The sequence below is a fragment of the Micrasema longulum genome, unplaced genomic scaffold (assembly GCF_059751315.1).
Source record: "Micrasema longulum isolate JH-2025_06_02 unplaced genomic scaffold, ASM5975131v1 h1tg000748l, whole genome shotgun sequence".
In the NCBI taxonomy this organism is placed as follows: Eukaryota; Metazoa; Arthropoda; class Insecta; order Trichoptera; family Brachycentridae; genus Micrasema; species Micrasema longulum.
Window position 1 is genome coordinate 335,393 of NW_028277942.1, and position 15,973 is coordinate 351,365.

The window sequence follows — 15,973 nt, forward strand, 5'->3', positions numbered from 1 at the left end:
TTTTTGTTATTGTTATATAGAACTACTTGGACTTAAATACATAAAAAAATCTCCATGTTAGAACAGGCTGAGCCATGTTAGATGGAGACTATCCTAACCAAAAGACGCTCCGTATTCATTTTCTAATCCACCAGTTTTATATAGATTCCCTGGTATTAAATATGTATATTTATTTATGCAATAAATTTATTTAAAAAAAAATGTCAGTCGCATTTTTCAAATCTACGAGTAATTTAGCTTGGCCGTTAACTTATATATATAAAAGTACTTAATATAACAAAAAAAGGTGATACAAATTTACAAAAAAGTGGAAAAACATTTACAGAATACCTTAAAAATGATTACCTTTGTAATAACGATAACGCAGAATTTAAACAATGTTACTTCCCAAAAATCGTTATAATCTAGAATTTTTATCTTTTTTTTAAACGTAAAATTATAAATAGAATATATTTTATCATGATGTTAAATTTTGAGTAAGAAATCAATAAAATTTAAATAAAAGCTCCACGCTCTAAATCTAAACCACACGTGAAAAATACCTTGGATGGAATATACTTCCAATATGAAAAGTTCCGTTTGTAAAAAAACTAAACTTGTCGGCAATTCTGGCAAACAAAACGTCTATTGCGGGGTCAACACATTTTTGCAATATTGTTAGCATGTTAGTCACATATTGATCTTATTTATACAATAAGTTAAGCATATAAACCGGTACCAATAAGGGAAGGTATGAAGGTCATGAAAACGTTAATAAGACCTTGTTATAAATTGAATATTACAACCAGAATTATCTTCATAATAAAATAAATAAAACAACATTGTTTTTAACCACTAATTTTAATTAAAATTAGCGGTTAAAAACAAAGTTGTTTTATTTATTTTATTATAATGAATAACCACAAAGTTGGTGCTTCAAATATAAACTTTATATTAGAATTATCTTCTTTAAAAAAAAAAGAAAAATACAGTTCTATAAAAACTTTTCAACTAAAATATTTCAATATTTTTTTAAAGTATTACCGAAGGCATAATTTTACGTATAAATAAAGGAAAATGTCACAAAAATGTATGTGATTTAAAATGCTTGTATTTTTTTTAAAAAACAAAAAAATATCATTTTTTTCGGCCACTTTTATGTTCAATTTATTATCTTTAAATTATTAAAACAAATTTTACTTCAATATTTGGTCAACTTTAGTCTAAATTTGAAATGGCGTAATCTGCCGGTCTAAAAGTAATTATATTTTTGGTACATAAAACTTTTAAGTATATTTTTTAACAGAAATACCTTTAAAAAATATTGTTTTTATTTAATTTATGTTTTTTTTATTTTTTTATTGCGCGATAAAAAAAAACATTACTTTTAAAATGGGAAAATCGTGTGATTTCCTCATTTTGCGTGCGTTTTACTAGACTACAGCCTTAACACGTTGAAGTATTACAGATAATTTGTAAGTTTAAACTCATCAAACTATTGTTCAAAGTAAGAATATCACTTTTGTATCACGATTCTGACACTAACCCCCTTTTTTGTGGCTCCACACATTTTTCATAGCACCATGCAATTATGCAGTGTCGTCGATTTGTACCACCGCAACTGGTGTGGATTCGGCCATACGTATTTTTGTTCATATTTACAAAAAAAAGCGTCAGTTACATAAACATTTTAATGATTACTTCCGTGTTTTATTTGTATGTAAAAAAATATATGTTAAATGATTGTTGACTCTATAAGTGTATATAAATGGTACTTTCTTCGAAGAAAATCAAGTTATACTGAAATATTATAAGCACGTATGAAACTTTCTTACAACAAAATTGTATTGTACGTAAGAACGTATTGTGGTGCCGATGTGTTGTGTTTATAACGTTAAATTTTATTGTTGCTTTTTGCGGTGTATGTAAACCAGCTGAAGAATGCCGAGATATTTTAGGTCTAAGTAGTTAGCACAAGAGTCAGAGTGTTCGTTCGTATGTAGCGGAAACAAGAGCGAAATGCGATTTTAAAGGCATTAGAGTGAGTTAGTTATATGGAATGCGTACGAATTTACGAAACGAAGGAACGTAATGTCATGAATTGCAGGAGACGGCCGCGAGACATTGCATAGATTTATATAATATGGTACTATTAAGCTAGTTGTCCAGGTGCTTATTGAATTTATGTTTATGTAATATTTTTTGTTTGTAGTATTGTTTAATAATACGCAGCTTCCACTTTATATTGTGTTGTATCCTAACTCAACACAGGGCTCTTGGCCTCGCAGAGTTAGGGATACTTTATAGTTTGGAATTATACGACATTAATTGAACTGATTAAGTATAAATCATCATTCTTAATGTCTCATTGAAGTTATTTCCTTATTCGAATTTAATGGTAAATAGGGCATTTCATCAGCAGTAGTTTTTTAATAGCAACGTACCTCGATCATTCTTTGTTATACTATACACTGGACTCCCCTTTTTACAATGTTTCAAAATAACACGGTCCAAAAATTGAATTAAATATGTTTTTGAACATTAATTTAATTGTCCGTAATAGTAATATAATTATAGTATTCGTTATTGGAATGCCTTACATCGAACTTTTACGCGCATAACAAATCTACCTATGATAGTAATTTATTTATTTAAAATCTGTTATTCCCTCGAAAGTTTTGTATTTTTTTTTCATCTCTTGTAATCATCCTTAAATTTGTTGGCCTCGCGGTGTAATAGTCAGATTCGATTCCCGACATGGTTTTTATGTAATATTTATTTTGGTGTGTTTAGGGTGTTTTTACTCTAGGATATTTCATAGTCCCCGGACTGGCACCTGAAGCGTAAGACTGATCATCTTGCCTTCGTGTAACAAATATGATCAAGATACGCAGCGATCGGTGTACCAATGCAGTGCCCTATGCACCATTAAGCGCGTAAAGGAAATTATGATTTTAGTATTTTTTGGTGATGTCAGCGATCACTGTACATATTTTTGTATAATCTTTTATTTCTCAACTTAGCAACAAGAAAAAATATTTTACTGTCGTTGCTAATTATCTGGATAATAATATTTCGATAACCATAGTCTTGTGCAGCTAAAATTAAACATACATATGTATTTTATAAAGCGATAAAGATTTTGCCAAAAATATTCAGAGTTTGTCCAAATTTTTGTAGACGAGGACTGGATTTCATCTCCTAGGAAGTTTTCCACCATTTCGAAACATTCACCATTCTGCCTATGTTTGAACATCTTTATTTCTTAATTTTTTTCCAACTGTTGACGTTTGTGACGTTAAAGAGCTGAATCCTTTGTTGATGCGGGTGAGATTCATCTGACTGAATTATTTCACGTACATATCCACTAGGCAACGACTGAAAATATTTCATGCATTGTTAATGAAACCAACCGGTCCAAAAAGTAGTTTAAAAATTAGTATTTTGGCGAAATATTCCATCAGATAAGTCTCACCCGCATTAATAAAGGCTTCAGCGGGTTCATTTAGTGATATATACACATTTTTCATGGAAGATAAATGCCCTCAAAAAACTAAAATAGCATGATGCCGACCAATCTCCACTCTTCACTTCACTTCTTCTTCTCTATCGTTCCTCAGTTCTGAGGGTCGTGATCGATGGTACTTTCCCCAGCCATTCCATTGACAATGCGTCTCCACCCCTAACGGCTCCGCGTCCTCTCCACAGCTCCACGGAGGGTCGCCCGCGACATTTTTTTCACCTGGCCGATGATCCATCGAGCTGCGGCTCTGCCTCTGCTTCTTTGTCCTGGCACACTGCCTGTTATAATTACAGATTTTCTGGGTCACGTCTGGCAATATATCCGAAGAACTGCAGAACACGTTGGCGGCATACGGCCGATAGGCAATCTCTCACGTTGAGTTCCTCCGGTGTTTGTTCCTCTGGCTGTCCATGGGGTTCTCAGCATTCGACGCCAACACCACATCTCGAAGGCGTCTATTCTCTCCCGCTCGCCTGCTTTAACTGTCCGCGTTTCTGCGCCATATGAGAATATTGGAAACACGAGCGTACGCACTTTGTACCTACATTTTAGTTTCCGCTCAGAGGTAGCCGCTGAATTAAAGTTTAAACTATACAAAATATATTTTTTTAATCCACCCTAATTTTACGTTGTGTGGATTTGTGCTACCGCGACCAGCGTGAAATTTTGACCATGCGCATTTTTCGTACATATTTAAGAAAAATAAAACACATTTTTTTTGCACTACAACAGGCCAGGAGGCCCAATTATAGTGGTGAATTGCAGCACAGAACACCCAGGCTTGAGAAAAATCACACTGATTTTTGTGTTTTCACCGGTAATCGAACCCGGAACCTTCTCGGAACTTAACCGAATATGAACACAGTACTGTTATTATTTTCATGTTTTATTTACTTGGGAAAAAAACAACAGTTTTCTCATAAAATTCATCCATAAAATAAGGGTACATTGTAACTTAAATTGTAAAAACCGTCTATAATCATTTTCCACGGCTATGTAACTTATTAATCAAGTGTACACATTAAAATAACCCAGTAATAGAATAAAATTAATTTAAAGGTTAAGAAATGTTAGTAATTCAGAAAATATAATAAATAATATCAAAAAAGTAAAAAACAATAAATAAAATAAAATAAAAATAAATATAAATAAGAAAATCAAAATAAAAATAAAATAAAAAACTTTAAAAAATATTGAAGAAGGTACAAACATAAACATGAATATACATAATTTTACGTCTGCCTTGCCTAGAATGTAGGTGAAATATTCAGTCAGATGAATCTCATTCGCATTCAGAAAAGTTTCAGTAAGCTCATTCAAAAATGGCGGCATCCGTGGTGTAGTGGTTAAAGGTTCGATTTCCGAAAGTAGCTTGGTGGGATTTTAGTTACTTGTAAAAATAATTTGAATGTCGAAAGTGTAAAAATGTATATTTATGTAAATAAATAAAAAACGCAACAAATTCAATGTGTTTTTTTTAGCCTGGGTGTCTGTGCTGTAATTCGCCACTGTAACTGGGCTTCCTGGCCTGTCATGGTGCAAAAAAATCAGTTTTACACAGAACGGTTCACTCTCCGTCCGACAAAATGCCGACGCTGCTGTTGTCTCCAGTCACGGCCCGCACGGCCGTCACGGGACGACCAGACTAATTAGACATCACGCAATCCAACGTGACAAAACAGCTCGTGTGACACACCACTTCACAATACACGTGTCCGGGTTTATCCTTATCAGTTCATTTTTAATAAGTACGATAAATCCGTACAAGTCTGTAGATATTATTGACACGCGTACTGTTAGGGGTTATCGTTGCGTCGAACGGGACGGGACTGTAGCTGAAAGCCCCCACCACTTACCCGGATCCGTTTTATTTATTTATTTATTTGACAGACTTATGCAGTTCATTCTAACGATGGTAAATACAATTTCTTATAATAAATACAGGCACTAATAAAATAAAATACAACTAAATCAAATTAAATCTAGGACAAAAAAATATATAAATTACTACATCAAGACAAGATCCGGTCTATCTTAGTGATTTTTTAAATCTATAAAGACTTGCACCAAAAAAGTCCAGATCTTGTCTCGAGTTTACAATACGACACAATCGGGACATTGGTGCATGCAAGCCATAGTTTGTGTGTTGCTGTGTTGATCGAGGAACAGCATATTATTATTTCGCAACCGGCGGATTGGAACATTGAATGCCACTTGTTCCAGTAACGATGGTACATTAATTAAGCCATTCAGTAAATTAAACATAAATATGTAGTCAAATGTTATTGGTATTGTGGCCTCTTTTCAGATCCGCACATTGCAAAAACAGTTTTCTAGCTTAATTACTTTTTTTTTATTTTATAATCTTTGTTTATAAAAGATTCGCATTTTTTAAATGTACATTTGCTGAATAGGTGCGAAGGTTTTCACGGTCACTGTTATCAATATTATGTATCTTTTTTGGGTGATACCGTGTATGTTGGATTTGATCCGACGTTTCGGCTACCATTGCAGGAGCCATCTTCAGGGAAAACTGTGTGTTTTATAGAGAAATGTATGTGTTTAAGTACTAGTAATTTGTACCGTGTCACAGTCAGCAGTAGGCACATTTCTAGTTTTGTAGGAAAGAATAATTATGTTTATGTACTAGTAATTTGTACTGTGTCGCAGCCGGCAGTAAATGTGCCTACTGCTGACTGTGACACGGTACAAATTACTAGTACTTAAACACATACATTTCTCTATAAAACACACAGTTTTCCCTGAAGATGGCTCCTGCAATGGTAGCCGAAACGTCGGATCAAATCCAACATACACGGTATCACCCAAAAAAGATACATAATATTGGTACATTTGCTGCTTTCAATGCCCTATCACTAACAGTCCACCTCAGTATATACACACGTGTTAAGGGCCAGACCGCAAAACTTCAGAAGAACGTTCCTCACGATAAACTTCAAATTCAAAAGCTTTTTTTTAATTAAAAAAATAATCATTATAATTTGAAAACGGAGAAATTTTTTGCCTCGGACTAACATTCCTTCCACATATTTTTGGGATTTTAATGATACAACTGTTTTTCAAAAAATCATTTTTTCCGGTTTAATAACAAGCACATACAGAACGGCACGCAGTTGGCGTCACGTCACTTTGGCGCCACACGTCATGCCCTCCGAGCCTCCGAGTGCGCTTCTAACGAAAAATTGCGAACAAGTATGGCGCGATAACGTAATACGTGCCGTTTGTCCCATAAGGCGCTAAACGTCTCGTTTCAGGTAATGAGGAGGTCCGGTGTTTTTTTTTTTTAATTGTTTTTACTAAAACAGACTTTTAAACTAAGTCAATTTTTTTTTTGCATTTTTTATATGTATATCGTATTATCAGCTCTATGAGTTTTTAAAGTTTAGTATTTCTGAAATCGCTCCGCCTGTGACGTCAGAGGTTCTCTTCCGCTTATTCTCTGTCAGTTCTGCCGATTGGTCCGTTTACGGTAAGCAAACCGGATATATTATTTACCGGAAAATTTGAGGATAAATGAAAGAAAAGCTTCCTCACATAATTAACATTAACCGTATTTTGAAAATAAAGATGTATCTATAATATGTGCCTGTGTATTTTATTTTATTTTTTATTTTTATTTTATTAGGGAAATCAACAGTTCTACATACATATTTTTAGTAAACAAACAGATATAGTGTATAAACTCAGAACTAATAACAGATTTCCACATAGTATACAAAGTTAGTAAAGAATATATATATTACATATCAAATAAATACATACAATTTATACATATAAAAATGTTATTTTCAAGTACTCAATAATCAAAGATTTTTTTAATATTTTAAGAACATTAAGTTACTGTAAATTGGGCGGGATAAGGACAAAAATGCTTGAAGAGAGGATAAGGAGGGGGGGGGGAGATGTATGTCGATTTATTAATTTTGTTAAGTGCTAAATTATCTCAATTTTAGAAAATTGTTTAATTTTTTATTTATTTATTATTTTGTTTTGCATTTTTGTTTCTTTTTTATATTATTTTGTAAACTTGCCAAACACAATAGCCAGACTCTTTTTTGGCAAGTTCAACCTTAAGTGTTCCATTTTTTTAATTGTATGTATTGTTTTTTTATAAGTTTTTATTTAAAAATATAAAGAATCTCAGCTCTTTTATCATTGGTTGATTCAAATGTACCAGTGACGTCGTTCAAAGTAGTTCGTTTTTATAAAAAAAAAAAAAAAAAAAAAATGGCTGGATATCCTCCCCAGGGAGGTATATAACGAATGTCGATCTGTCAAAATTTGAATGCTGTTTTAAGTGGGATTACGGATTACAACTTAGCGGGAATAAAATAGACGCCATAGAGAAGATTTCCATCAATTAGAAAACAAAAACCCGACATTATTATTTAATTTATTATGGAATAAATAAAATCGCAAAGCTAATTAAAATGACAGCTACCAAATTAATGTCACTAGTGATGGGTAATTACTGATCACTGATCATGTACCGATCAAATCGATTTTATTAGTTTTTCCATGCAAACATGAAACTCTGTTTCCGAAAATTTATATTAAAACGAAAAAACAAGCCTATAATGGTGTGTTTAAGACAATTTTTCACTAAAAAACAAGACATTTATATTTTTTTCATTAACAACAACAAATGAATTAATTTTTTTTTTCGATCGATTTACATTGATCAATTTGTCCCATCTCTAGTATTTATGCAAAATGACGTAACCTTTTAAGAACGTCGTTAATAATTAGATTTATTTTAGTTTTATAGCTGATTTTATATAATTATGTTGATTTATATGTCAAGCATTGTTTTAAAAAAAAAAATTAACATGCCAGTACGAATAATTTTTCGTGTGTCTACATCATTAACTCCTTAAACGTTACTACACAGTTATGTCGTCACTTTTGCTGACAACTGTCATTCTAATCAAGCCATATTTTAAGGATTATGGTGTTTGTTTGAACATACATACGGTCTCAAATGGTTAAACCCACTTTAAAAAGAGAGGCTTAGCGGGTTATTCTTAAACAAAGAAAAATATGTGTATTTTGTTTACTATCAAATAGCAATACAGCTTTTATTAGTTCGTGTTTATATTGTTTATTGTTATTGTAACTATCGGTCGTTATAATCGTAAAATGATAACCGCTACGACAGTGTTATATAATGAGGTTTTTCTAATCTGTTTTTGATTGGGTGACATTACATCTAATTACCGGACACGCTCGATACTGCTGCCTTATGTCACAAGTTCACAGAACTGTGACTTTAGGCGGAATAATGATCTGTCAACTTAAATGTTCCTAACAAATATAATGTGCATGGTAACTATCGATCCGAGAGAAAAAAATGTAATCAAATCAAATATTTTTTTTATTATGAGAAACCTGTTTAAATAAAATCGCTGTGTGTATTCAGTTAGAAAAATGCAACAGCATTTAGTATTTGGTTGAAAAAAATCTAATTTAATCAGCTTGGCGTATTAGTTAATCGGTTTGAAATATATCTGCCTAATTAATCGAATTGGGATAGATGGATTTTTTTTTTTTTTAATTATGTCGAATTGGTATGTTTAATAGTTTGAAAATTTACCCTATTAGATCCAATCAAACTATCATCTGACTATCAAACTAAATAATTTAAAAAATATATTTTATATATTTATGTCGGCCTCGTGGTGTAATGGCCAGCACGTTTGCCTACCATGCAAGTATGCAAGAGGTCTTGGGTTAGATTCCCGACATGGTTGAAATGAAATATAATATTTATTTAAAAGAGTGTTTTCTCACTAGAATGTTAAATTGTCCCTGGACTGGTACCTGAAGCGAAAGACTGATCATCTTACCTTCATGCAACAAAAATGATCAAGATACGCTGCGATTGGTTACCAATGCAGTGCCCTATGCACCATTAGGTGCGGAAAGGGAATGATGATGATTATCATCGCTACGATTTTTAAAGTTTTTTTTATTATTACTCCGCGCGTGACGTCACTAGTTCTCTTCAATGAGTTGTCCTGATTGGTGGGTTGGCTTCCCGAAAACCGTAAATCTGTCACAACACGAATGATTTTCATTTTAGGTAAACTTCGCCGTACAATTAAATGCTCTAATTTTTACCGGGTGTAAGAAAACATTATTTATATCCAATTTTTTTTTATTCGCGGAAGATCAAAAACACGTCGCGAGCCGCACAAATAAAGGCCGCGGGCCGCATGCGGCCTGCGGGCCGTGCTTTGGACAGCCCTGGGTTAGAAAATATACCCAATGAGGAACTTCAGCCCTACGGGAAATTGGGTACAAAAAATGTTTTCTTGCGCGCGGTAAAAATTAGAGCATTCAATTGTAGGACAAAGTTTCTTGAAAATGTACGTAAAAAATATTTTAATAAAACCGCGCTACTTTGAACGACGTCACTGGTACATATGAACCAACCAATGATATGAGAGCTGTGAAGGATACCCGGTTTGCTTACCGTTAACGAACCAATCGGGAGAACTAACAGAGAAGAACCTCTGACGTCACACGCGAAGTTATTTCAGAAATACAAAACTTTAAAAAATCATAGCGCTTATAATCATCATCATCAATCCCTTCCCGCATCTAATGGTGCATAGGGCACTGCATTGGTACACCAATCGCAGCGTATCTTGATCATTTTGTAACATGAAGGTAAGATGATCAGTCTTACACATCAGGTACCAGTCCAGAGACTATGAAATATTCTAGTGTGAAAACACCCTTTCAAATAAATGTTACATAACAACCATGTCGGGAATCGAACCCGAGACCTCTTGCATTGCAAGCAAACGCTCTGACCATTACACCACAAGGCCGACTAAACAACGCGCTAATAATACTATATATAAAAATAGACAAATTTGGCTTAACAATGTTTGATTATGTCCAAATGCTTGCAGACTGGCTGGATTTCCTCCCTAGGGAGTTGTTCATATTTAAATTTATTTCAACAGAGAGGGAAATTTTTTTTTCACAAAAGTCAACAGATGGAAAGAGTTTAGGAAATGTGGATGTTCAAACATGGGCAGAATGGTGAATGTTACACAGTGTGTAAAGTGGCCACTTAAACCAGCCAATGACAGGTCATAAGCCCTGTAAATGCCTAGACTTCCATATTCCCTTCTCAGAAAATTTTTCCCTCTCTGTTGAAATAAATTTAAATTTGGCTTAGTTTAATAGTCTATTAACAAATGAAAAAACACTGAACTTTATTACTAGATCGAATTGGTAGGTACATTATTTCGAAAGAAATATATCTAATTAGATCGATTCTTGTTTTATGTTTTTTTCTTGAGATTTTGCGGCAGATAATTTACCACTTGATAAATTACCACTCTTATTTATTTATCATTTTGTTGAAGATACTTGTTTCAGCTTTGCATCCTTCGTGTAAATGGGATTTTTCTTTAATGTTTTGATTGTTTTGTCGAAATTGTCGTGTTTTGAAAAAAAACATATTTACCGCGTCATTGTTACAAAATTCAAACTGTTTTCATTTTATTGATTTTGGCGCCCAACCTAAAAGTTCGTAATACAATATACGTCTTAAAATTTAAGCGTTAGCTAGTTAGATACTAGTTTTACAGGTAAAAAGGCGGACGTGAATTTGTAGCGCGCGAGTTAAAAAAAATATATTCCTAACTATTTATTATTTTTTAAATTCTGTTACCTATGCATATAAGGTACATGTACTAGCGTTTTTATTATATTGTAATATCTTTTTTTTAAAACGTGCCTACAAAGTCCCGATCGTTAAAAAGCAGAATTATATACAAAAGTAATCTGAAAGTAGATCGCGCCAAACTAATTAATTAAAATGAACATATTACTATGCAGATGAAGAACATTTTAGAGAAGGAAATGTAAAAGTCTAGGCATTTACAGTGCTTGTGACATGGCCACATTACGCACTGTGTAGTTCACAATTTTGCCTATGTTCGAACATCCATATTCTCCCTGGACTTCCATGTTTCCTTCTCTAATTTGTTCTCCGTCTCTATTGTAATATTTTAATCTTGATGTGAAATCCAGTGTCTGTCTACAAACAATTGGACAAACTCAAAATATTGTATTGCACAGGGCTCTTGGCCTCATGGAGTTAAAGTGACGTTATTATTTTTTATTTCCAATATGTTCTAATAGTAATTAATTTTTTTTTCAAAATTCTAACTTTGTGGTTATTCATTAAATAATTCAAATAAAAAAACATCGTTTTTAACCACTTATTATTGTGGATAATAAGTGATTATTAACAAAGTGTTATTATTTTTGTTTTGATTATTCCACGGTTTCCAATATAAAATTGCGGCAATTATTAAAAAAACAAGTCAAAAAAAATATGAAGCGAAAAAGTAAGAAACAAACATTTATTGCAACATAAATTTTTACGTTATATTTAAGAAAATAGTCGCGTGAAATTTATTAACCCTTTCAGGCCCAGTGTACATTAAAATATGCATGAATTGAAATATTTTTTACTCTCGTACCTACCGAAATTCAAAAGCGGCGAGTTTATTTTTTAAATTTTGGGGCCCCTGTGTATGTATAATTTGTTTTTGTATACGTCGGTAATCAGCGTTACGTAGAAAAATTAGTTTTTTATTTATTTGATGACTAGCTTCTGGCTGTTTTATTTTCTATTCCCGTCATCCTTGCAAAATAAGCTTAAACATATTTCAGTAAAATTAAACTATATAAAAACTAATAATTTGAATCAACATACATATATTGTAAAATAATAACACATTTTTAATTAATTTTGTCGGTTGTTTATCAGTTTGAGATGATGTAAAATTGTGTTTTTTTTTTACTGTTTAGGTCATTCAAAGTTATGATCTCTCTCCTCTAAAGTGGTCCGATTTGAATTATGCGGTGATGGATTGCCAACTAGGAGATGACTATATGCTCTAACTAGGGAGCGCACATGGTGATGATAATGATGACTAACAAATATATTGTTTTGTTTGCAGGGAGGCTTATCGGGTGAGCTCGGCTCGCTTGGTCTGCGGGCCCCGCTACGCGGCGGCTGCTGGCGGCGATCCCTAAACGTGGACCCGCCCTGGTTGCGCTGAGTCCCGCCACACCCGCCCCCGCCCCCGCGTCCCGCTCGCCACCTGCGGACAGGCTGCCTCGTGAGTACACACAACAATCATAGCGCAAACCGACGTACGTCCAGCTCATAGCATTGCTCCGAACTGACAAATATATCGTTAGAATTATTTCGGGCCGCCGTGTGTCAAAACTCCAATATACATTTGTATGGAGTCAGGTGACTCTAGCGTTTCGAAATATTCACAAAGTACGATTTAATTCCAGTGAAAATTTAATTACTTTGCAGTGGTTTTAATGCACTTAGAGCTTCTTTTTGTCGGCCTCGTGGTGTAATGGTCAGCGCGTTTGCCTACCATGCAAGAGGTCTCGGGTTCGATTCCCGACACGGTTAATATGAAATGTTTATTTAAAAGGGTGTTTTCACACTAGAATATTTCATAGTCCCTGGACTGGTACCTTGATACGTATTCTGATGAGAAGTTAAAATTTATCTACAAATTAAAATGAAGTTTTCTGTATGAAAAATATAATAATGTTTACAATTTAATTGCCAAGTATAGTAACCTAACTATCCTTATAGAATCAACCGTTCAAGCGTCAGTAAAATTGTTTCTGTTGGAATGAGGAGAAGTGTGTTTTTAATATCTGACCCTTAAGGCGATAAATTGCTTTTTATAAATTTAATTTTTAAGATAAATTAAAGATAATTTTTTTTCTAAATAAATGTATTTAAAAAAAAGTATATTGTTGAGTGTCCTCGGCGCGGAACCCCAGTGAGGTTAAATCATTTTTATTATCATCATTATTCATTATGTGGAAAAAATGAATAAATAAATGAATAAAAATAAATACCAGGCCAGAACAGAAACCCTGGAGCAATAGCTTGATATTCAGGCATAATACTGTTCAATAGCAAGAGCATTTATTTGTATCTTAAATATAGTTTCACTGATGTGAAAGATGTCCATCTCCAAAGTATTCAAGTTCATCTGCCTGACTGTTTTTCCAATCGGCATGAACAGTGGCAGGTTGGTATTGGAAGCCGGGAGGTCAAACAGTCTGTGCAGACGCTGTCGGAGATATCCACCCGGAATTAAAAAATTTATACTCTCCAAAATGACCAAGTTCTTGATACAACCCCTTATATGCCTGAAAAAATGGGTCACTGTGAACCCATCCCTTCCATGTTGCAAACTGTAGGAGATATCTCTTTTTTTCTGAACCCTCTCCAACAGAATCCAATGTAGATTTACTTTTTCATACAAGATCAGATTCTACCCCTAAAACTACTTCCGAGTTTATATTCATAACACTAATTTGGTTTTTCTTTTTTCTTCCAGTTTACCTCTGTGGACAAGTGTTGCTAAGGGTTTGCCCATCAGCTACACAAGCTACACCTGTTAACAGTTTACAATTTATTTGACACATCAATCGCTGTAATAATAGAATTAAAAAAACTTTGGACTTATTCCATTCAAGTTACTTTTGTGAAAACCCAAAAATAATCAGTTCATTCCATACTGACTCAAATTCAAAATTAAACTGCGGTAATATTATGTGCTTTTAATTTAGAACGCTGTTTATCGCATTCCTTTGTCTCTCGTCTATCACTTATCTTTCTAACATTCCTTGTTCATTCTTTTGCGCGAGTCTAAATATCGCGCCTTGTGATTAACGTCTGTTAGCGTCAGTGATCTTACCGGAAAAATGGTGAAACTCGAGGAACGCGTCCGAGTGGTGGGCGAGGGCTGGAGCTCCTGGGGAGCGCTGCGGGAGAAGGCGGCTGAGAAGCAGCAGGAGGAGGCCTTCTACATCCTGGACATCGGCGACATTGTGGAAAAGTTTAGGAACTGGAAGCAGAAGATGCCGCGAGTGGAACCGCACTATGGTTTGTTCAAACATGGATTACAAATATTCACTGCTATTTTAATTAAAACCTGCCTGGGAACATTTCGAACGATACTCTTACCCAGAGTATAAATTTGGGGTGGTGCGAGTGACACAGTTTTAAATAGTGTATTGGTTGCACAAAAATCCATCATTAAAATAATACTCCGAGTCCCGATACAGACATCTACTGAAGAAATATTCCATAAATCACAACTTATGACACCAAAACAATTATACGCTAAAACAATACTCACTTATAGATTCAAAAACTACTCTTACTCAAATGAAAGACATAACCCCCACAATACATCACATACAAATAATATAATCACTAGATCCTCAAAACATAAACAACTTAAACAAATACAAACTAATACCACTTTCAGACAAAGGGATTTTGAGTATTATTCAATTAAAATCTATAACCTACTTCCACCATCTATTAAAGCAATTAGTAATGAGAAAATGTTTAAAAAGGCTATAAAAAAATGGATAGTGGAGCTAGGTAGAAGTAAAATGGATTGTCTCATTCGCCCATACCAATGCTGAATCAACTGCTCCATAACTGTATGGCTTATGTTAGTTTTTTGTTGTTTTCATTGTGTGTTTTTAAAACTGTCTGAATATTTGTTAATTATGTTTGTTTTTTAAGTGAGTCTTCTTTGTTTATTCTCAAATGTAATAAAAAAAAACTAAATTGTTAAGTGTCCTCGGCACGGGAAACCCCAGTGAGGTCACATTATTTTTATTATTAATTATAGTTTGTAAGCGAAAAATATGAATAAATAAAAAAATAAAAAATAAAATATACATGATATTTTAAATTGAATGTATATGTATTTATTCACATTACTACCTTTAATTTACAGTTTTTGAGACATAAGTTCATAATATTATATAGTCACAATGAGGCAGAGTACTGCCCGAAATTGTTTTTTTTTTAAATGTTTTTTTTAAAAATGTAATAACAATAGAAACATTCAATTAGGTATAATGAATTTTTTTCTAAAATAATATCAAATAAGCATATTTTAAATAAACGTACAGTGCTTTTGAATGTTTAATAACCTTATGTCAATGTGACAGAATTTTCTAGTGTGACTACTAAATGGAATTTCTATGTTTTCTTGCTTCACCAACAGGTACACATCAAAAATCAACAGATTTCTTAAAACAGCTATGAGGGAAATTTGATGTCTTAAGAGGCAAACTAAAAAAGATACTAAAAAGCCGTTTACATGTGGACAATACAATAGATATGACAATATTGTCTTGTCCTAGCTCAGTGAACAGCCTCGACCGAGCGGGACAGAACGCTAGGACAATACAAAAATTCGTCCGCAGTTCACACGTTTATTACGAGCGAGTTCACGAAATATACTATTTATTTTATACCAAGATGTATTGGAATCGTTAAAGAATGAATTAAATATTAAAATGGAATTTCTTCTGCCTCTATTTTTGGCAGAAAAAATGTGCGGAAGCGAC

At 33.4% G+C, this 15,973-nt stretch overlaps 1 protein-coding gene across 2 annotated transcripts in view; it reads left to right on the forward strand.

The window, feature by feature from the left end:
• LOC148279162 (ornithine decarboxylase 1-like) overlaps window positions 1–15,973 on the forward strand; it is a 51,998-nt gene that overhangs the window by 27,474 nt on the left and 8,551 nt on the right. For both annotated transcript variants that reach the window (XM_088230366.1, XM_088230365.1), the window contains exons 2-3: window positions 12,514–12,675; window positions 13,936–14,483. In XM_088230366.1, coding sequence (XP_088086492.1) covers window positions 14,303–14,483 — 181 coding nt within the window. In that variant the 5' untranslated portion in view covers window positions 12,514–12,675; window positions 13,936–14,302. The remainder of the gene's footprint in view (window positions 1–12,513; window positions 12,676–13,935; window positions 14,484–15,973) is intronic.